We start from the raw sequence: 22,599 nt of genomic DNA, 5'->3' as shown, positions 1-22,599 counted from the left end.
GCTTCAGGTGCACAGTACAGTCATTCAGTATTTTTGCCGACTATAATCCATTACAACTTAGTACAAGATAATGGGTATAATTCCCAGTGCTATACAGTAACTGCTGGTTGCTTATCTATTTTATACACAGTAGTTTGCATCTATTAATCCCATATGCCCCTAACTTATCCCTCCCCCACTTCCCTCTGCTCTTTGGTAACCATTAGCTTGTTTTCTAAGTCTGTGAGTCTGTTTCTGTTTTGTATATACGTTCATTTGCATTATTTTTTAGATTCCATGTATAAGTAAATATCATATAGCATTTGTCTTTCTCTGTCTTATTTCACGAAGCACTGAGAATCACTGGTTTAGGTTAAACATTAGGACAAGCTAAATTTTCCTTGAGTGAAGATAGCCATCTACTATAAGGACCACATGGCATTTTTGGTGAAGACGGACAAACCAAATAACCTGCCTTGAAGAGCCAGAAAGAAATGCAGAAGTCTGAGACAAGAGGAGACCTTTTTCCTCGAAGCACTGGTTTATGGCTTTAGGGATCCATAACCCTATTTACACATAATCCTGCGGACAAAAATCTTGGAGCCCTTTGCTTAAAAAAAAAAAAAAAAAAGTAAATCAGAAGAAAGGGACCTTCACACTTAAACTGAGGTTTAAAGAGGCGAAACAGAGAAGACCACAGGCTCCGTTCTGTAGAATTCTCCACAGCCTGCAGGACAGACTCCACACAGCAGGTCCTGCAGCACCGGGGCCTTTGAGGCCCCTTTTCATCCTGAGGCTGCAGATGGCACCTGAGTCTTTATATCCGGTCTGACTTGTCCACAAAGCATTTGGCATTGTTAGCTTTGGAAGGTGTGTTTAGGCCTCACAAAATAGAAGAAGGTGTTTAAAAACGACTGTCCCTTAATTTCACCATCAAATGGACAGAAAAGAGGTGTGTGAGCCTGAACTTGAGTCAGTGTACATTTTTTTAATAGAAAGGAGACTATAATTGCATGCACTCCTTAAAGCGTAGCCCTCAAAAGCTGTACAAATTGGCCTTCCAGATAAGATCGTGCGTTCTCATCTCCACCTGTCTCCCGCTGAACAAACAGAGAGGAGAAAGGGCTCCGTGACCCAGGTCTCTCTCGTTCCAGAGTACAGTACTACGATTGATTTATGATTTCTAAGCCTGAGACCTTCGGAAGCCGCCAAACATGAAAAGAGGGAAAAATCTTCTAAGTCAAGAGTAAAAAGGGAAGGACTTGGTAGCAGAGCACCCTTCTCAGACTCTGAAACACTACTCTGAAAGCTGTCATGAGTATGCATCGCTCAGGTCCTCACAGACAAAAAGGGTTATTTTATCCAGATTATTCCCCCACATTGCAGGGGAAAAGGGACTCATTTGTAATCATCAAAGGAATGCTGACAGACTTGAAATGGGATTACATTCTATTATCCTCATCCGAATTAAAGATTTGTTTTGGAGATCATTCTTAGGTTTCTTCCTCCCTGCTCCTCCAACCCCAAATGAGGTGATTTGTATTCATGGGACATCTGAGGCAGACATGAAATCAGACAGTTTGCAAACATACATTTCAGAGTCAGTGGCCTGAGTTTTGAATTTTAATGTTGCCTGCTTCTCTGTGTATAGAAAACTTGACTCTCAGGTCAAAACTAACCCCAAGCATCCCTTCATTCCTTAACTTGTTAATGCAGGAGAAATTCATCTTCAGGAGCCTGAGTGAGCAAGTGATACAGGTGTCCTGAAATGCAGGTGTGAAAATGTAAAACCTATACATGGGCAGTGTCAATCTGGTAGGTCTATGGATACACTACTAAACCCTCAATTCCAAGCTCTGTGCTTTGGATACCATTTTGAGAATGTGACCTGCCAAATCTATTCTTCATCCCTCAAACTGCTTTGTTAGCTGTGTGACTATGAAACCACTGAGAAAGAAGCTTTCTCAGGACAGAACTGACTCTTTAGAGTAGGCCTATATGATACCTAGCACAGCATCTCTGATACCTGAGAGACCTGAGAACATTTCTTTTTCTTTCATACAGACCTTCCACTGTGTACTCACAAGGGAACTGATGCCCACCTGGGAAGGAGTATTGGGTACCCTCAGGATGAAAGTCATAAGTCAGTGGAGGAATTCAACTGGGTCAAAAAGCTATCTCTTGATTTTAGCTGCCAAAAGGGCAAGATATCTTAGAGAACATCTCTCTCAAGGCAAGGAAATGACACTCTCTAAGAAGGCAGACAGCAAAAAATATAGGTAAAGTGCATTAGAAGTTATACCATTCCTTTGCTCATCATTTCTTTTCTTTATATCTCAAGCCTTCCTTCTAGACTCAGTGTCCTTCTTCAGGAAGTATATTCTTTAGTAGTTCTTTCAGTAAGGATTTATTAGTGGTAAACATGCCCTTATTTCACACTCACTCTTGAAGATAGTTTAGCTGGGTATATAGCTCTGCACTGACAGTTTTTTTCCCCAGAACCCGGAAAATATTTGACTGGCTTCTGGCTCTCACTGTTATGGGAAAGCCTTTATAGATGAAATTTTTTTTCTCTCTGATCGTTTTAAAACTGTCACTTTGTTTTAGTATTTTGTACTTTTAATATGGTAGGCATAAATTTTTTTCTTTTTTTTGTGGTATCACTGTCATGGCCTCTCCCATTGCGGAGCACAGGCTCCGGACGCACAGGCTCAGCGGCCATGGCTCACAGGCCTAGCCACTCCGCGGCATGTGGGATCTTTCCAGAACGGGGCACAAACCCATGTCCCCTGCATCGGCAGGCGGACTCTCAACCACTGCACCACCAGGGAAGCCTGGTAGGCATAATTTTTTTAAAATTTATCTTGCTTGGGATGCTTGAATCTGAATCATTCATCAACTCTTGAAAATTGACGCTAAGGTATTATCACTTTGAGTGTTGCCTCTCCCTCATTTTCTCTATTCTCCCTTTCTGGAATACTGATCAGCTGCATGTGGAACCTTCATTCCATTTTCCATGTCTTATAAACTTTTTTCCATGTCTTTACCTCTTTTGCAGCATTCTGGATAATTTTCCCAGCTTTATTTTCCAGTTCACTATTTCTCTCTTCAGCTGCATCTAATCTACCCATCAAGCTTTGAACTTCAATGAATATATTTTTCATGTTAGTACATATATTTGATTTCTTAAAAAAAATGCCTGATCTTTCTTGATATTGATAGCCTTTCATTCTTTCTTCATGTTTTAGATTCTCTCTTTTATTTTTTTTATGGTTTATATTCCTTATTTTATTTATTAAAAACTCTGTTGTTTTTGCTGCTATTATTCATATAGTGTAATTTTGGATACTGTGTTCATAATCAGCAGAATTTTATCTATCAGAATCTGTGGGGCCTGTGTTGATGTTTCTAAGCAGGGAGTATTTGTGTGTTTTTCCCAGGCACCCTGGGGCACTACTAATCTGGGACAACCTTTTTAGTTTCTCAGCTTGGGTTTCCTGGTAAAGGCAATGTGAATTCAAAACCCAGACTCTTGAAAAGGCAGACCTGTGGTTACATAGTCTCAACAGAGATTATTTTTTCCTCCAATCCTGAACCTAAGCTGAGATGTTTCCTTGTCATCTTTCTTTACAAGAAGGCTAATTTGTTTTTCATGCATCTTTTTATGGGTGTTTAGCCCTTCCATGTCCTGGCCTTATAAGGAGATCTTTATTCCAATTTCTCACTTGACATTGGTCTAATGCCTGGTCTCTTGCCCTCATGTACCTATTAAATCCTGGTTGTAAAGCTCATCAAAGGCCCCAGTGTAGCCATAGGGTTGGTGCCAGCAAACTTCTTCAGTTCTCTGATCCCTCTTCATTTTTGTTCCCTGGCTACTCCTTGCATTTAGTCACTCACTCATGCATTTAAAGGATGTTTGTTATGTTTTATTCATCAGCCCTAAGTGCTTTGCTGGGGAAATAATTCCAGAACTCCAGTTCCACCATATTTCCAGAAATGAATTATAGATCCTATCCTGTAATCAGTTATTTGGGGCTGGATGGTGCTATCTCTAGACACGACATGGAATGGACAATACCTGTAAGCCCTGGGAAAGATTTGGATCTGGTATATTAAGAGATAAACATTACAGAAGTGGCACTGTTTTAAACAACTTGTAATTTATTTGTTTTAGTATTAGAGAAGCTGCCTGCATTCAAATCCCCCAAAATTACTTAACCTCTCTTGATGCTATTTCTTCAACTTATCATAGCAGTATTCCCTTCGTAGGGTTGTGAGGATTAAATGAGTTAATAAACATGAAGTTCTTAAAGCACTGTGTGGCACACAGTGCTTTATGTTCTATATACACTATAGTATTTTTAACTAACTTCGCTTACTTGTGCTAAGGGAACCAAGTAAAGAATATACCCCTTACGATGGGTCAGAGTTTAAACTGAGATGGTGCACACATAGGGGCCAGCTAAGGGGTAGCAGAATTAGAGACCCCACAGGGAAGGAGAGGAGCTCAGAGAAAACAGATTAGAATCACTTGATCAGCCACCCTCCCATCTGAGAGTCTCCTTCTATTGCTAAAATCTAGGTGACTCTAGGACTGATGTTATTCAGGGAAGCTATTTCCTTCCAGAAAGATACAAACACATCAGCCTCATTAAAATAGTGGCTGAGGGCTTCCCTGGTGGCACAGTGGCTGAGAATCTGCCTGCCAATGCAAGGGACATGGGTTCGAGCCCTGGCCTGGGAAGATCCCACATGCCACGGAGCAACTAAGCCTGTGCACCACAACTACTGAGCCTGAGCTCTAGAACCCACAAGCCACAACTACTGAGCCCAAGTGCCACAGCTACTGAAGCCTGCGTGCTTAGAGCCCATGCTCCGCAAGAAGAGAAGCCACGACAATGAGAAGCCCACCCACTGCAACGAAGAGTAGCCCCCACTCATCGCAACTAAAGAAAGCTCGTGCACAGCAACGAAGACCCAACACAGCCATAAATAAATAAATACATAAATAAATAAATAAATTTTAAAAATAAATTAAAATAAAATAAAATAGTGACCAAGTATCATAAAAGTTCAGAATGCCTCGCCCCTAGCTTCCACGTCCATTACTTAGCTTGAATGACAAGAGTATGGATTTTTGAAACAAGACAGTTACGGGATTCACATCCTGCCTCTAAATTTTACTAGCAGTTGTTAACTGGGGTAGTGGGCATGGGAGGTGCAGGGCTGGGTCACATGGGAGCAGTTGTTCTTTCAGTGTATGTTATTTCCAAAGTGGTGCCTTTTCAAGAATTTGAAAGGTGCTGACAGGATGGCTGAGAAGACCAGTGGTCTCCAAATTTTTAAAATCATGAACCCCATCAGTAAAAATATTCTGAGAACATATCTCCACTATATTACTTTTAGAAATTATGTTATAAATCAGCTATACTTCAATAAAATAAATTTTTAAAAAAAGAGATTATGTACTGTTCTACTGTCAACTTGTATGGGTTTGTTTGTTTGTTTGTTTGTTTTTGCGGTACACGGGCCTCTCACTGCTGTGGCCTCTCCCGTTGCGGAGCACAGGCTCCGGACGCGCAGGCTCAGCGGCCATGGCTCACGGGCCCAGCCGCTCCGCGGCATGTGGGATCTTCCAGGACCGGGGCACGAACCCGTGTCCCCTGCATCGGCAGGCGGACGCTCAACCACTGCGCCACCAGGGACGCCCTTTTTTGTTTGTTTTTTTGTTTTTGTTTTTCGTTTTTGTTTTTGGCCACATGGCACAGCTTATGGGATCTTAGTTCCCTGACCAGGGATTGAACATGGGCCACGGCAGTGAAAGCACCAAGTCCTAATCACTGGACAGTCAGGGAGCTCCCTCAACTTTATGTTAATTATAAGCAAAATATAACTTCTTTTTTAAAGATAGAAAAGAAACAAATAGAAAATAACATTTTTCTCCTGTATCCACTAATCACCTTGTGCCTGTACCCACTATGGATGAATTGTGATGAGAAGATGTGGAAGGAAGGAATGGGAAAAGGTCAGTCTACTCAGAGGGCAACTGAAACCACCACAGTTAATCCAAGGACTATATAGAAAGGTTAAGCAAATTGTGGCACTTTTTCTCTGGCTTTGTCCCCCACTCAGCACCCACACGGGTCAAGCCCCCCAGCCTGGCCCTACTCCTGGGCTGGGGTTAAGGTCTGCCTCTGCTCTGCTTCCTAGCTAGGACGTCTTGGGCAAGTCACTTAACCTCTCTGAGGCTGGGTCAAGCGAGACTACTACTCACCTCACAGTGTTGCTATGAGGATGAAATCAGATAACCCTGTGCTCAATTAATTTTTACTCCCTTCCTTTCTGTTCCATCCCTGAAACGGCTACTAGGCTACCCTTTCCAATAAAGCGCCTGGGAGACCGAAGCCATCAATAACAGGACCACTCCCTTACCCAGACTCCTCTTCTCCGCTACAGAAAGAGCTGGGAGAACACTTTTCAAACGTTGTTACTTTCCATGGAAACAGACTAGCCCTTTGAGACACTTACTCTTCATCCCTCTTCTTCTGTGACAGCTGGACAACTCCTTCAGACATTTGCTTTGTTCTTCCTTTCGTTACAAGCTGGCTTTTCGCTCCATAAAAGTTTTGAAAATGAAGACAATCCTGAATAAAAGGATGATGTGACCAAGGCATACTAAAAAGAAGAGCTGTGTGTGTGTACATAGGCACACGTGCACGTATGTATAAGTGTGTGCATATGTGTGTGCTGGGGGTGCAGTGGCAAACTGAGAGCTGGGAAAATACATCCTGGTCTCCCTGGTGGTGAGCCCTGGGGTGCAGGGGGGTGAAGGGAGACCCCATCATGCCCATGTCCCCCTGGATGAACTGACACAAAGACAGGAGGCAGCCCTGCCCTCTGACACCAGAGCAGTGGTTCTCAACTCTGGCTGTGTACTAGAATTGCCTGGGGGCTTTGAAAAAGAGACCAATGCCTGGATGTCCCAGATCAATTAAGTCAGAAGCCTGGAGCTGCTGCTAGAGCATCCATACATTTGTTTAGACTCAAGCAGTTCTAGTGTGCAGCCAGGGTTGAGACCCACTGCCTCTCTGAACAGATCAGGAAGGTTCAACCTCTGCTAAATGGACAACTCCATCACGACCAAGTTCCCACCCCCGAGCCCCCAAGTTCAACTGAATGACCATTTTTCTACATTCTGAAATTCCTGACCAATGAAATAAGGAGCTAGGATGGGGCTTATTTGCTGGGCTGCAAATGATCTGATAACAAGCCCCACATCTTGTTTGCTTGGGCTACTGATTCCCCGGGGCGGGAGGTAGGACGTCAGCCCAGAGACCCACTTCTCTCGTGCAGTGCCCTTTCTTTGAGGTCTGAGGACATTTGGGTACAAGGAAGGCCTTAAAAGCTGCTCCACTCCCCTTGTTTCTCACCTCCTTTCCTTTCTGCTTCCCACATTTACCACTATGTGCCCTAGGGTAAAACCAAACGTGTAAACATATGGTCATGACGACTTTGTCAAAAGTCAGGAGTTTTCTAGGAATCCAAGTGGGAACTTGATGGATTTTCCATCCTTTCCTTCCCTCTCTGCCCATCAGCCCATCCATCACTTTGAACTTCTTTGAGAAGAAAGAAAAGAAAGAAAAAAAAAGAAAAAACACAAAACAAACAGAAGAGGGAGAAAGCGAAGAGCCAAAGGAGAAGACTGTGCCTGCTCTTGGCAAAGAGTAAAACCACCAAAAAATGAACAAGACCTGAGGGACATGGCAAACTAAGTTCAGGGATGCACTGAACCATCACGCTTTAAAGCAGGACCAAATGTAGAGGGTCCTTAGCGTTTTATGGCTGGAACCAAAATGGCACCCCTCCCTCCCCTCTGCCCTCATCCTGCCTTGTTCTTTGAACAAAGATGATGCTGACATTATATTTCTATTAAAAAAAAAATCAGTGATCAGTTTGGACCTCTCAGGCTAAATCCTCAATTTGGGAATGCAGTCAAAAGAACAGAAGACCATCCCAGAGGAAAATGGATGAAAGCCAAGCACATTTGAGTTTGGGATTAAGGATCAGAGGCAGTAATTTTGCATGAACTGTTCTTGCCTTCCTGGGATGTCTTTTTAATGCAGTGATGATAGCCTTCCAGTGGCCGCTGGCAGCATCTCAATGTCTTCAGGGAGGAGAGGGAAGGGGGTGTTTAGGGAGCCTGTTTCCTAGCAGGCTTGGAGGTGATTAGCACAAGTCACGAGCATGGAGGGGGAGGAGGAGGCCCCGATGCAGCCTCTGGCTTATTAAGAGTGAGATCCGATGCTGGAATCCCCGGGGCAAAAAAAATCAATGACCCAGGAAAACTACACCAGCTGACAGCCTCAGGAAAAAGCTCAAGGAAGAGTTGCAAAGAAGAGAAAGGCTTAAGTAACTTTCCAAAACTCTGCACTGTTAATCTCCCTGGAGGCCCTATACTGTACAGGCAATAGCTGGGACCCCTTTCATTTTGGCACTTTCTTTCACCTGGATGCACCATCCTTCTTCCATCCCCTTCTTCACGAAGGTTGAAGGGGTCCCAAGTTCCCTCCACTCTCCCTCTGGCTTTTTGATGTTTCCTTGTTTAGAAAAGCAAGCAAGTAACTACACTGTCAAACGCTGCTCTCCAGCTCTCAGCTATTGCTGTCAGGCTCCGACAGGGAGGGTCCACTGTCTTTTTTCAGGCACTGGTTTCTACACACCCCTCGAAGTGCAGGAATAGGACCTCCTGTCCCCAGGAAAGCAGGCATCAGGCTTTGAGGCCACAGTGGGGGTGGCAGGGGCGGGGGTGTGTGTTGGAGTCACGTGATCAGGATCCACTGCTTCAATGAAAACATTCAACTGAACCCTCAGACTGTCATCTTTGGAGCTTAGGAGTTTTCCTCGATGCCGTATGTCACATGGTTAGGGGGTCCCTAAAGGTTCGTTAAGTTTCAAATCAAATGAATCAACTTTGAAGACTTCATCTTTCTCCCTGAGCCTTTTCTAATATTTCCCTGATGCCACACAAGATAGAATTTAGATCTAAACCTGAGTGTGTCTGTGGTTTCAGAGAAGCTTATTTTTCTTTCCTTCTTCCCAGAAGGCTCCCGGGCACTTTCTCCCTGGTCTCCACATCACTGAAGAGCAAGGCTGACCAGAGGAAACATGGGAACTCCTTGTGGATGCACCTGGAAATATCACCGCCGACCCACCACTGGCTCAGGGAGTTTTAAACCCTGGAATTTAGGTTCCCATCAAAAGCAGGAGAAAATTCCTTTTATTGTTTAGTCATTTAGAAAAACATGTATGAAAACATCCATTTCCCAGGGCAGAGCATCCCTGTTTGATAGCTCAAGTTCACCCTCTGGAACATTTGCTCCGTACAGACAATTCCAATCTTGGGTGGTAACCTATAGACTGCCTCAAGGATTGCAACTGCTTCACTAAAGAAACAAACTCTAAGTGTCTTTAATCTATGAAAACAATCTAATGGTTACACCGCGATTTACCTAAAGCAATATTCGTTCAGTTACGATGATGTCACAAAAGAAGGGCTTGCTGGCTTTCAGTTCTTTCCCTAACAATATTCAGGGCTTGATGGTGGCTGAATTCAGAACTGCTTTCCATAGCTTAAACCAGCAAAGAGAGAACTTTCCTAGCAGCCAAGAAAGTTCTATTACCAAAAAAAAAAAGTCAATAGCACTTGATATTCAGCATTTTCCCAGCCCATTTACCACAGTGCTCTGACCCTGTGGTGCTGGATTTTCAGGACCACAGTTTCCTTGCCAAATAGACATATCTTGGCTTCCTTTGCTAGGTGGAAACACTGCCTTGATATTAAATATTCAAAGCAAAGAAACTCTGACCCAAGGGCTCTCAGCTAACAATGCCATTCTCTGTAAGTAAACTAGAAACCCAACTCAGCTTCTGGTTTGCCAGTGTCCCCTGCCATGTACTAGTCTACTGCACAAATAGGGCTGAGGAACGACTCCTGTTTACCATGATTATACAGCAAAAGACCCTCAGGCAGAGGGATGCGGGAAGCCTGGACTCGGCAGAAGATGCTGGAGAAGGGGAAGAGTAGGATTCAGAGCTGCTTCCTGGGCAGGGCAGGGGCGAGGAAAGGGTGAAAGGCCTCCAACCTCGCCAGACGGACACCCAGGTCCGATACAATTGCAAGGACGTTGTTACTCTAAGCAAGCGCGGCCGTAACGTTAAGAATGCGGCTCCTATAGCCCTCGTCAACCCAGAAACTTCTCTCACTTTGCTGCGCCACACCTACAGCGCCAGAACTATCTGAGATCAGCTGCGGAAGGCTTGGTCGCAATCCCCCCAAAGAAAAGCCTCATCCTTTACTGGGAGGGGGAAGTCGTTATTTTTTTGTTAAGGCGATAGGAGACGGGCAATGGGGGATGGAGGTGGGGGACGCTGGTGCCTTTTGGCGGTCAAGTCCTACCCCTCAGTCTCCTCTCTGTTCTGTAAGCTTCTACTCATCTTCTTACTGCATCTCCACCAGACCTCCCATCCCCTTGGGCTTCCCTCGTGCCTGTCGGCGCAGACTTCAGGTCAAGTGTCCTCTGGGCTGGATTCCTTACGTGGGCACCTGGGAGGCTGGCTGGGGCACACCCGGACTATGCGGAGAGCAAACCAAGTGCAACGTGGACCACAACACGTGTTCTAACAGCGCTGAGCGCGGCACAGGGCTCAGTTTAAGGTATTTTAAGCCGACCCGCATCCATCGGGGTCGGGTCCCTGACCCTGGGAAATTGACGAGGAGGTCAACTCATTGAGGGAAAAACTCCAAATACCCTACCCACCCTTCCTTCTCGGGGGGGCTCCCCTGCCACCACCCCATATGCGCAGCTACTGAATATGCTAAGGGCATAATAGGAGTATTATCAGGCAAGAAAACTGGCTCTGAGCGCGCTCCAACTTTAAACCAACCCGGCCTTGCCCCCTCGGGCGCCTGCCCCCAACCGAGGGCTCACCTGGGACCCCCGCGGCGCCGGGGGCGCACAGCGAGGGAGGTCGCTTCTTACCGGAGAAGTCCGTGAGCGCTGCGATCTCTTTGGAGCACACCAGGACGGTGCAGTAGAAGAGGCGCAGGAGCTGCCCGGGAGGCTCTGCCTGCCTGCGGAGGCCGGGATGCTGTGCTGGCTGGGGCGCTGGCGGTGGGCGCGCGTGTCCCGGCAGGAGCATGGTGCGCGGCGCGACAGAGCGCGGGCGCGGGCCTGGGGCGCGGGGGGTCGCTGGGCGGAGGGCGGCGTCACATGGCAGGACGAGTTGGTAGCCAGCGGCTCCGCGGCCCCCTGCCACCTTCTGGCCCAGGCTGCCAGAGCCTCCTCCCCGCCGCGGGCTAGCACCGGCTCCCCAGCAAAGAGGAGGGGGCGGAGAACTGGGGCGGGGCGAGGAGCCCCGGGAAAGAGTCCGCGTGGTTTCCCCGAGAGGAAATCTCCGCTGCGGCCGCGCGGGAGGAAACGAGGGCGGGGGGCGAAGGGAAAGTGTAGCCTCTCGCGCCCAGAGCTGCGGAGGCCGGCCCCTGGCGCGCTGCCCGCCGCGGAGGGCGCCCCCAACAGCGCGCCGAGGGTCGCGCAACTTTAGCGCCTTCCACGCCCGGGTCCCCGCCCCGGAGACGGCTCAGCGCCCCTGGCCTGGCCCGCGCTGGCCCTGTGCCAGCCTCGCCCTGGCCGCCTGGGGAGTGCGGCCGGTGCCCGTGACGCACTTAGGAGCCAGAGCCGCGCTTGGAGCCCGGGAGCCCCGGGGTGGGGGCCGCGGGAAGGTGGGGTACTGGAGGTGTGGGACCGCAGCACTGACGTCTCTGCGACCCGGCGCGCTCCACGTGCAGAATCGCCAAGCACGCACAGTTATCCCCATTTCACAGAATAGAAGACCGAGACCCGGAGCACTGCCCGACGCCAAAGCTTACGCAGCCAGGAGGGGAACCATCGCGGGGCTGGGGGGAGTAGAGGGGGGCGGGGAGGAGGGATGTGCATTGTGCCGAAAACGGATCAGATAGCTCCAGAGCCGGTTTCTTTTCGCTGCGACTACGTTTCCTTTGGGTACTGGTTGTCCGCCGCGCTCAGAGGATCTGACACTGGACCGGCACAAACAGCCGCCGAACGCAATAAATGGGCTTTGTTTTAAAATGGGCCACAGCATCTTTCTGAACCTCTCGATTACGCGCGGTGTAACCTACGTTTGGACGCCCAGCCCGTGGGCGAGGAGCGGGCTGCACGGCTCGGGCTCGGGGGAACCGAGGACAAGTACTTGGGGGCTCCGTGGCCGCGCGCCGGGTGGGGTACCTGGGGTCCAGGAACCCAAACCCCGCGGAGTGCGCGGGGCGTCCGGGCCAGGCGGCGCCGGCGGGAAGGAGGAGGGCCGGGCGGGCGGGCTCTCGGCACAAAGTGTTCCCGAACACCGCGGGAGGGCATGCCAAGTTCGCGGCGGGCCTGACGCGGAAATGTAGATCATGAGGCCCAAGGGCGGGCCCGGGCGCCCTGCGCCGGCCGGCTCTGAACTGCACCGCGCACGCCGCAGAGTGCGGCGGGGCGGCCTGGACAGAGAAAACCGAGACTCGCTGGCCTACCTGGGGGAACCTCTTAGAGGTGGGCCGCAAGGATCCCGGAGAGCTGGATGTCACTGCGTCTCACACCGTGCTCCAGCAGGGGCAGGGCCAGGGCCAGGAGACCTGGGATTCCGGCCATTACCTCCCTGTCTCGGGCTAGGGGTGAGAGGGGCAAATGCAAACATCAATATTTGTTAGTGGGACCCAGTCTGCCAGGCACAATGATTTTTAAAATTTACATTAAAATATTCAACCTTCTCAATAACCCTTGGACCTAAGTTTCTTGTGCACGTTCTAGGCTGGGGAAACTGAGGCAGGGAGGGTGGATAAGGATGCCCAGCACTTAGCAGCCATTCAGTAAGTGACGTTTGCTTAAAACTCGGTTCCCTGATGTTCTTTCCATTCCATTCATCCATCTGCTTTAGATATGAATTAGGTACCTACGTATACCGGATCCTCTGCTAGAAGCTGGGGACACTCCTAACACAGGAGGGGAACCATGCTCCCTCAGGGCTGGTGGCTGCCACCACTGTCCCGTAGGGACGCGCTGGTTTCCAGTTGCCAGTGTGGACGCTGCTACCAGGTGTGACGGCATCCCGAGGCCTCCTTACCTGTAAAGGCGTCAGGCTTGTTGTGAGAATAGAATGAGTTGAAACAGGTGACATGGGTAGGACAAGGCCTGGAACGAGTAAGTACTCAGTCAGTATTAGTCATTGATACAGTGAGGAAGACAGACACTGAACAGGGAATGCCAAGGGAGTGCCAAGGAGCCATGGGAACGAGACCCAGGGAGGGCAGGAGGAAGGAAGGAGGTGTTAGGGACCTTTTTAAGACAAGGCGGGTGAGAAAGACGGGAAGAGTTGGCCAAGCAAAAGCTAGGTATCAATTTGGGGAGGATGAACATCTTAGGAAGAGGGAACAGCATATGGGAAATCCCAAAGAAGCATGGCTCCAGAAATGCATGCAGGACGTGGAGCAGAGAGAAAAGGGCAGGGCAGGGTGACGTGGAGAGGTCAGCTGCCAGAGCTCAGGGACCCAGAGACCTTGGTGAACGCTTCCATCTTTTTTTTTTGTTTTTTGGCCACACTGCACAGCTTGTGGGATTTTAGTTCCCCAACCAGGGATTGAACCCGGGCCCTTGGCAGTGGAAGCGAGGAGTCCTACCCACTGGACCGCCAGGGAAGTCCCAGAACACTTCCATCTTTATCCTAAGCCCTTGTGAACACTTCCGTCTTAAGCCAGCAGAGGACTGTAAGCAGATGAGCGATGCAATCAGGTGTGTGTTGGTAAAAGATGACTCTGGCTGCTGAATGCAACTGGACTGGAGGGGTCAACAGTGGGTCCAGGGATTATACTCCTAAGAATTGGAAGCAGGGACTCCAAGAGATATTTGTACACTCATGGTCATAGCAGCATTATTCATAATAGCCAAAAGGTGGAAGCAACCCACGTGTCCATCAATGGATGAATGGATAAACAAAATGTGGAATATTATCCAGTCATAGAAAGGAATGAACTTCTGATACATGCTACAGCATAGATGCACCTTAAAAACATTATGCTAGGTGAAATAAGAAAATAATAAATATTGCAGAGTTCCACTTACATGAAATATCTAGAATACACAAATTTATAGAAACAGAAAATAGATTAGAGGTTTCCAAGAGTTGAGAAATAGATGGTGGTAATGGCTGTATAACACTGTGGATGTCGTTAGTGCCACTTAATTGTACACTTAAAATGGCAATTTTTATGTCATGTAGTTGCCACAACTTCAAAAAAATTAATAATGTAATATGCCCAAACCCACTGAACTGTAAATGGGTGAGTTGTGTGGTATGTGGATTATATCTCCATAAAGCTGGGGTGGTTTTTTTTGTTTGTTTGGCTGCACCGAGCGGCATGCGGGATCTTAGCTCCTTAACCAAGGATCGAACCCGTGCCCCCTGCAGTGGAAGCGCAGAATCTTAACCACTGGACCGCCAGGGAATTCCCCCATAAAACTGTTTTTTTTCGTTTAAATTTTTAAAAAGCTCCTTAACCAAGGATTGAACCCGTGCCCCCTGCAGTGGAAGCGCAGAATCTTAACCACTGGACCGCCAGGGAATTCCCCCATAAAACTGTTTTTTTTCGTTTAAATTTTTTAAAAAATTTTTTTATTGAAGTATAGTTGATTTACAATGTTGTGTTAATTACTGCTATACAGCAAAGTGACTCAGTTATATATATATGTATATATACTATATATATATTCTTTAAAAAATTTCTTTTCTTTTTCATATACTTTTCCATTATGGTTTATTACAGGTTATTGAATATACTTCCCTGTGCTATACAATAGAACCTTGTTTATAAAGCCATTTTTTTAAAAGATCAAACAAAGCCCACAAAGTGGGTCCAGGGAGATGGTCAGGAGGGGACGGTAGCCTGGAGGCTGTGACTGAGCATTGGGCTGGCGCTTTGCAGGCCCAGAGAGAAGGCAGGAGCGGCCAGATTGGAAAGGTGTTCGGGAAGGATGGAGAGCGCAGTGTGCCTGGGTGCCTGTGGGATGTGAGTGACGAGGCTGGAGGACAGGTCCCTGCCTGCCTTCTGCTGTGCCCCTCAGCTGCGCCCTGTTAAATCATCTTACTCCTAATCTGATCTCTTTAAGAATTTTGGAATCTTGCAAGAAAATTAAAGAATTCCATTTATTTTCCCCTCTGGTCCTCATACTTTGTGTGCCCCCGACAAAATGGAAGCCAGTTACTCCCCACCCCCATTTCCCTCTCTGAAAATATTATACAATCAAATACCTAAACAATGGTGTACTAACCAGGACCAGCTACAGAATTCATTGGCCCAGTGCAAAATGAAAACGCATAGCTCCTTGTTGAAAAATTATCCCGAATTTCAAGATAGTGATAGCAGGGCATTAAACCCAGAGTGGGCTCTGAGCACAGGGTCCTGAGTTCCTACACAGGCCACATGCCCATGAAGCTGGCCCAGGCACTACCAGTATCTCCTGTCTCAGATATGGAAACCGACATCACGACCCTCACAGATCATCTGTGGCAGAATTTGAAGTCCTCTTGAACTGCAAAGGTACAGAAATTAGGGGATGGATGTCAACACAGAGGAAACTAAAAGTGTTCCTTTCTATGTGATGGCACCATTGGCCATCTTGCCCCTTCTCGCATGTGAGTTTGAGAAGTGCCTCTGTACCTGGAGCATTCATTCTGTGTGTAAGAGGCATCCTTGCAGGATACTGTAAATTACACACCTTGAGTCCTGCCTTTTTTTCCCTTCCCTTTGAAGCAACTCTGTTCCTTCTTTCCAGCTCTAAGTTACATCTCTATTTTCCTCCTTCCTTGAGATCCTGGCTACTTCCCTCCCCACATAGCCAAACCTGCTTTGGAGGATGTTTGTGTGCTGTACGCTTAAACTCCAGCCTGAACCTGTGCTCTCACTGGGCTATCAAAGTAAGGCTTTGGGGCTTTCAACAAAGATGGGCTGCAGCCGTTCTGAGAAAACATAAGCCATCATTTGTCAGCTGCAAAGAAACCAACCTTTCAGCTCAGGATACTGAGGCCGAATGTTGTCCAGAGCTAAAAAGGCTTATTTTTAAAAAGCAACAAACGGTGGTTTGTTCATAGAGCTGGCACCAAAGAGCCACATCAATAGCAAGGAGCTGCTCGCTGAAGATTGTGAAAGCTGGGGATGCACTTGAGAGGCCGTGAGGGGAATGTTTGGCCCAAAAGCCTATGGAAGGAAACCTTTAAGAATATGGGCTCAGAACTGGTGTCTGTCCAAGGTCAAAGGCATCAAGTGCAATAGCCTGTACTCTGCCCCTGACAGACAGCCACTGGCGGAGGCATTGGACCTCCCTGACTTTCGTCTGCAAAATGAATATGGTGGACTCAAAAAGTCCATTTTGGCTCTAAAAGCCCACAGCCTATTTAAATTAGATGTAGGATTTCAGGAAATTGGCCTAAATCTATACTGGTTCCAAGACATTCCTTCATGTTTTCTTAAATACATATTTTCATTTCTTTTTTGCTCTCAGTTTGTTTTTATGTTGTTCATATTTTTCTCTTTATAGAAGAAGAGTGTAGCATGAGCAAACTTGGGGGGGGATTCCTGAAGCACTGTGAATGATTGAATTCTGATTCTTGGGAGTTTTCAGCATAAGCATTCCCAAGTATTCAAGGTGGTAAACTCAGTTTCTGGAGGAGAGCATGACTTCCATCCTGGAAGGAGCAGACACCATTTTCCGGTCTGAGGCTGGAAAGTGCTGTTCCCACAGAAACCCTGAGACTGCTCCCTGCTGCCAGTGACACAGCAAATGCTGCAGGGAATCCAGCCTGCCTGGACCGCACCTGAGAGCAGGGAAGTTTTCTCCAGAGATCACAACCCCCTACTCTTCCTTCTTCGTTCTGTGCCATCAGCAGGGAAAGTGTGCTGATGGAAGGATGTTCCATAGTGGGTTGCAAAGAAACACATCTAGCTCTAAACTACCAAGCTTGCCCTGCCAGATGACACAGCGTATGGCAGTGGGTAATTGTATGGCCTCCATGGTCAGAGCTCAAAGGTTCGAATGCCACTCTGCCACTGTTGGTACTTGAGTTGTGGATGGTGGTACAGTTCAGAGCGGACCTAGCTGAGAGGCAATTCAGAGCAGAAGCCCCATACACGGTTATAAACATAACCATCTCATAGCCTTAGTGTATTATTATTGCTTGAGCATAAGACAGTGTTTGCTTTCCATTCAAACCCCTAAGGATGTCTTTGTGATCAAATTTTGTCAATTTTGTAGATGTTCTGGAGGGGTAGACAGATGAGTTTGTCAGTTGGATGAGTTGGTGGCACAATGCAATCCAGAGCTTCAGGCGGTGTGGTTCCACTGGCATTGCCTTCTTTATGGATGACTTTCCATGGCTGCAGCATGTTGTCGCCATTCCAACCAGAAGTGGCACAAATGCTACTGTGTCAGGGTTATAGCCAATTTTCCTAATGTAGGTGCTGACTTCCTGAATGATTTCCTTGTATCTCTTTCTGGCTGTAGGAACCCCTTTTGTTAACACCAACAATTAATTGCTTCACACCCAGTGTGTAAGCCAGAAGGGCACACTCATGGGTCTGCTTGTTCTTGGAACACTTGCTGCAAATTCACCAACACCATCAGCAACTATCAAGACAGCACAGTCTGGCTGAGAAGTGCCTGTGATCATGTTTTTGATAAAGTCTCTGTGTCCTGTGGCATCAATGATGGTCACATAATACTTGGTGGTCTTGAATTTCCACAGGGAGATATTGATGGTGATACAACATATCAATGGTGATGCCACACTTACGTTCACCTTTCACTTTGTCCAAGACCCAGGCACCCTTGAATGAGCCCCTTTGCATCTCAGCAGCCTCCTTCTCAAGTTTTTCGATGTTTTTTTTTGTCAGTCCCACCATATTTGTAGATCAGATGGCCATTAAAGGTAGACTTGCCTGAAACTAAGTGTCCAGTGATGACAATGTTGATATGAGTCTTTTCCTTTCCCATTTTGGCTTAGATTCAGCCATGGGTTTCATGACAGCTGTGTTCTGGTGGAAAACCCGTTGTGAAAAAAGTACTGCTACCTTTATCGTATATCAAGCTCCTGTATATGCAAAGATCTTTGTTTTCTTTTGAATAAAGTTTTAATTTTGGAATAATTGTAGATTTGCAGAAAAGTTGAAAAGAGGAATTCCATACACCCTCATCCAGTTTCATCTAATATCCATATTTTTCATGCTTATTTGGTACTTTTGTTAAAACTAAGAAAGCAACTTTGGTACATTGCTGTTAACTAAACTCCAGACTTTATTCATATTTTACCAACTTTTCCCCTAGTGTCCTTCTCCTGTGCCAGGATCGAGTCCAGGGCATCACAGTACATTTAGTTGTCACGTCTCCCCAGTCATCATCTGATCTTTGACAGTTTCCCAGTTTTTCCTTGTTTTTCATGATCTTGACAGTTTTAAAGAGTACAGGTGATGTATTTTTTAGACTCCCTCAATTTAGATTTGTCTGACGTCTTTCACATGATTGGGCTGAGGTTATGGGTTTGGGGAAGGATGCTATAGACGTGAAATGCCCTTCTCATCACATCACGTCAAGGGTACCTGATAGCAACAGCACTTACCACTGGTGGTGTTAACCTTGATCACTTGGTTAAGGTAGTGTTTGTCATGTTTCTCCACTATAAAGTTATAATTTTTCCTTTTCCATACTCTAATCTTTGGAAGTTGGTCACTAAGCCTACACTGGAGGAGGTGGGGAGGGAGTGTGTGAACTAAGCTCCACCTCTTGGAGCAGGAAGTAACTACATATATTACTTGGATTACTTCTGTAAGAAGATTTGTAAGGAATCTTACCTTGTAAGAAAGATCTTCTCCCCATTTATTTATTTATACAATCATTTAATATCTGTAGAGACATGTACATTTATTTTATACCTGGGATTATAATCCAATACTATGTTAATTATTTTGTCACTCAAATTGTTCCATTGGGAATTATTTCAAGTTGGTTCCTGTGTCCCTTTGACATATCCTCCATTTTTTGGGGAAACATTTCTTACTTTCTGGTACTACAAGATGCTCAGGGCTTGTTTAATATGTGCTCTGTCCCAGCCTTAGAATTTGCCATTTCTCCAAAGCGTCCTGGTTCCTTTTATTTGGTAATGGTATTAGAAATCAAGATGTGGGCTCTGGGTGTGCTCATTGCTACTGGGGTGTCACTGCTTCTACGTTCTGTCAGTGAAAAGAGCTAGGAAATATATGCATGTGTACAAACCCGGGTATAATACATATCTATACTTATTTCTGTATCAATCTATCTCTGTTTATATTAAGTTAAATATGAGATCATAGTGATATCTCCAACTCTTATCAGTCCCACAGGGTTCATTCTAGCCTTACCTTGCTGTTTATAAGTAACTGCCCTCTTCAACAGTGAGAAACCTGACCCCCATCATTTTCCAACCATTTGCTTATTCGTTTAACTCCAGGATGCATAAAAACAGTTTCAGAGTTGTTAACCTATACCTCCATGACACAGGTCTGTTTTTGAGTCTATATTCTGTTACACCGGTCTATTTGTCTTTTTTTTTTTTACCACTACCATTCTAATTTGACTATTATAATTTTAAGATATGCCTTCATGCATGATAAGGAAGTATTTTTGACTCATCTACTCATAGGCCTTTATTTTTCCACACAAATTTATCATGATTTTTTTTTTGAGTTTCTTAATCTTGACTGGAATGGCAATAATTTGTTTTATAGCTTAATTTAGGAAGAATTAACTAACAAATATACACTGTGAAGACATTCTTCCATGAACATTTTATTGTCTATTTAGTCAGATCTTCTTTTACAATTTTCTCCTTAAAGATGTTGTGCAATCATTTTAGTTTAATTCTGAAATAATTTACAGGTTTTTTTTTCCTTTGTGATGGTGTCTTGTTTTCTGCTACATTTTTAAATTAGTTATTGCTAGTGTAGAGGTAATGATACCAATTTTGGTAACTTGATCCTATATCTGACAACCTGGCTAAACTTTTATTTAGTTTGTATTTCTGTTGAATTTTATAAGTAGATGACAGTTTTGTCTCTTCTAATTCTTCCATATCTTGTTTCTTTGCCTTACCTTATCTCATTAACCAGGACCTCTAGTAATAGAGAGCAGCATAGTGTGAATTCATCTGTCTTTCCTATTATTCCCAGTCATAATTCAAATGCATCTAAAATCTTTCCATTATGTAAAATGGTTACTGTAGGTTTTAGGTACATATAATCTTTATTAAGTTAAAGAAGTTCCTTCTATTCCTAGTTTTATGTGAATTTAAAAATCATGACTAGGTATTTTTTCAAATGCATTTTTCCATCTATTGAGATAATTAATTTTTCTCCTTTAATCCATTAATGTGGTGAATTACATAGACATGACATCAAACCATCATTGTATTTCATGTCTTTTTTTTTTTAAGTGCAGTGTTGGATTAGGTTACTTAATATTTTATTTACACACATCTATGTCCATAAGTGAAATAAGCCCATAATTTTCTTACTTTGTATTATCTATAGTTAGTTTTCTATTTAAGGTTATATTAGCCTCATAAAAGATGTTGGGAATCTTTCCTTCTTTTTTGTTTTATGAAGCAAACTGAATAAGGTAGGGATTATCTGTTTCTTAAAAGATTGCAAGAACTTACCTGAAAATCACCTGTACCTTGGGAAAGGTTTGGTTATCATATCATTTTATTTAACAATTATTGGTCTATCCAAATTTTCTAGTGTTTTTTGTGTCAGTTTTGGGATTTTTACCCTTTTCCAGAAGGGTAATTTGTTAACTTCTTTTAGTTTTGAAAGTTTTTGTGAATAGCTGTTTCTAAATACATTTATAAATATATTTAAATATTTACTATTAAAAATCTATGCTTGTATACTGTTTTCCCCCTTTACTCCTGTGTCTTGTTGTTTTGCAGTTTTTCTTTTTCCTTCCTCATTTATCTTGCCACAGGTTTGTTTACTTAATCTAAAAAACAAAAACAATCAGCTTTTGGTTTGTGAATATTCTTTATTGTTTTTCTCATTTTCTTTATAACTGATTTCTCTCCTTATCTTTGCTACTTTTTTCTTCTTACTTCTTTGGGTTGATTCTATTGTACTTTTTCCAATTTCTTGATTTGAATATGCATTATCAGTTCATTTGTTTTCAACCTTTCTTGCTTTCTGATAAATGTACTTAAAGGCCCATGACCTGCCTGTTCGTACCCCGGCTCCAGCCCCCATTCAATGTCACAGTGACTAAAATGCAACTACTAGAAATTCATTGGGCAAGTTGTGATCTCCAAAGGCCCTCTTTTAAAGTGTAAAAATATCCATGGGTTGGCTGCAAGTTGATATTATTCTCCAGCACCTTATGGTAAATTCACCAAATTTCTCTATTTTCTGACAGCTAGCTAAAAAGAGCTTTCGTAAGGAAACAGGTTAAGGAGAAAGTGTGGGGAAGAAGGGTGACTTAGCATAGGGAGGGAGGCACTTCCATGAACATTTTATTGTCTATTTAGTCAGATCTTCTTTTACAATTTTCTCCTTAAAGATGTTGTGCAATCATTTTAGTTTAATTCTGAAATAATTTACAGGTTTTTTTTTCCTTTGTGATGGTGTCTTGTTTTCTGCTACATTTTTAAATTAGTTATTGCTAGTGTAGAGGTAATGATACCAATTTTGGTAACTTGATCCTATATCTGACAACCTGGCTAAACTTTTATTTAGTTTGTATTTCTGTTGAATTTTATAAGTAGATGACAGTTTTGTCTCTTCTAATTCTTCCATATCTTGTTTCTTTGCCTTACCTTATCTCATTAACCAGGACCTCTAGTAATAGAGAGCAGCATAGTGTGAATTCATCTGTCTTTCCTATTATTCCCAGTCATAATTCAAATGCATCTAAAATCTTTCCATTATGTAAAATGGTTACTGTAGGTTTTAGGTACATATAATCTTTATTAAGTTAAAGAAGTTCCTTCTATTCCTAGTTTTATGTGAATTTAAAAATCATGACTAGGTATTTTTTCAAATGCATTTTTCCATCTATTGAGATAATTAATTTTTCTCCTTTAATCCATTAATGTGGTGAATTACATAGACATGACATCAAACCATCATTGTATTTCATGTCTTTTTTTTTTTAAGTGCAGTGTTGGATTAGGTTACTTAATATTTTATTTACACACATCTATGTCCATAAGTGAAATAAGCCCATAATTTTCTTACTTTGTATTATCTATAGTTAGTTTTCTATTTAAGGTTATATTAGCCTCATAAAAGATGTTGGGAATCTTTCCTTCTTTTTTGTTTTATGAAGCAAACTGAATAAGGTAGGGATTATCTGTTTCTTAAAAGATTGCAAGAACTTACCTGAAAATCACCTGTACCTTGGGAAAGGTTTGGTTATCATATCATTTTATTTAACAATTATTGGTCTATCCAAATTTTCTAGTGTTTTTTGTGTCAGTTTTGGGATTTTTACCCTTTTC

General features: G+C 44.4%; 1 protein-coding gene and 1 pseudogene across 1 annotated transcript in view; both read right to left on the bottom strand.

Annotated features, from left to right (window-relative positions):
* EVA1C (eva-1 homolog C) overlaps positions 1-11,418 on the bottom strand; it is an 87,750-nt gene extending 76,332 nt beyond the window's left edge. Inside the window, exon 1 of the mRNA XM_007100600.4 lies at positions 11,019-11,418. Coding sequence (XP_007100662.1) covers positions 11,019-11,178 — 160 coding nt within the window. The 5' untranslated portion in view covers positions 11,179-11,418. The remainder of the gene's footprint in view (positions 1-11,018) is intronic.
* Positions 11,419-17,314: 5,896 nt separating this feature from the next.
* Positions 17,315-18,074, bottom strand: LOC102977490 (putative elongation factor 1-alpha-like 3; annotated as a pseudogene).
* Between the last annotated feature and the right edge of the window lie 4,525 nt (positions 18,075-22,599).

The sequence above is a fragment of the Physeter macrocephalus genome, chromosome 8, assembly GCF_002837175.3.
Source record: "Physeter macrocephalus isolate SW-GA chromosome 8, ASM283717v5, whole genome shotgun sequence".
Taxonomy (NCBI): Eukaryota; Metazoa; Chordata; class Mammalia; order Artiodactyla; family Physeteridae; genus Physeter; species Physeter macrocephalus.
Note: the sequence above shows the minus strand (reverse complement) of the source record. Positions and strands in the feature narration are given on the sequence as shown.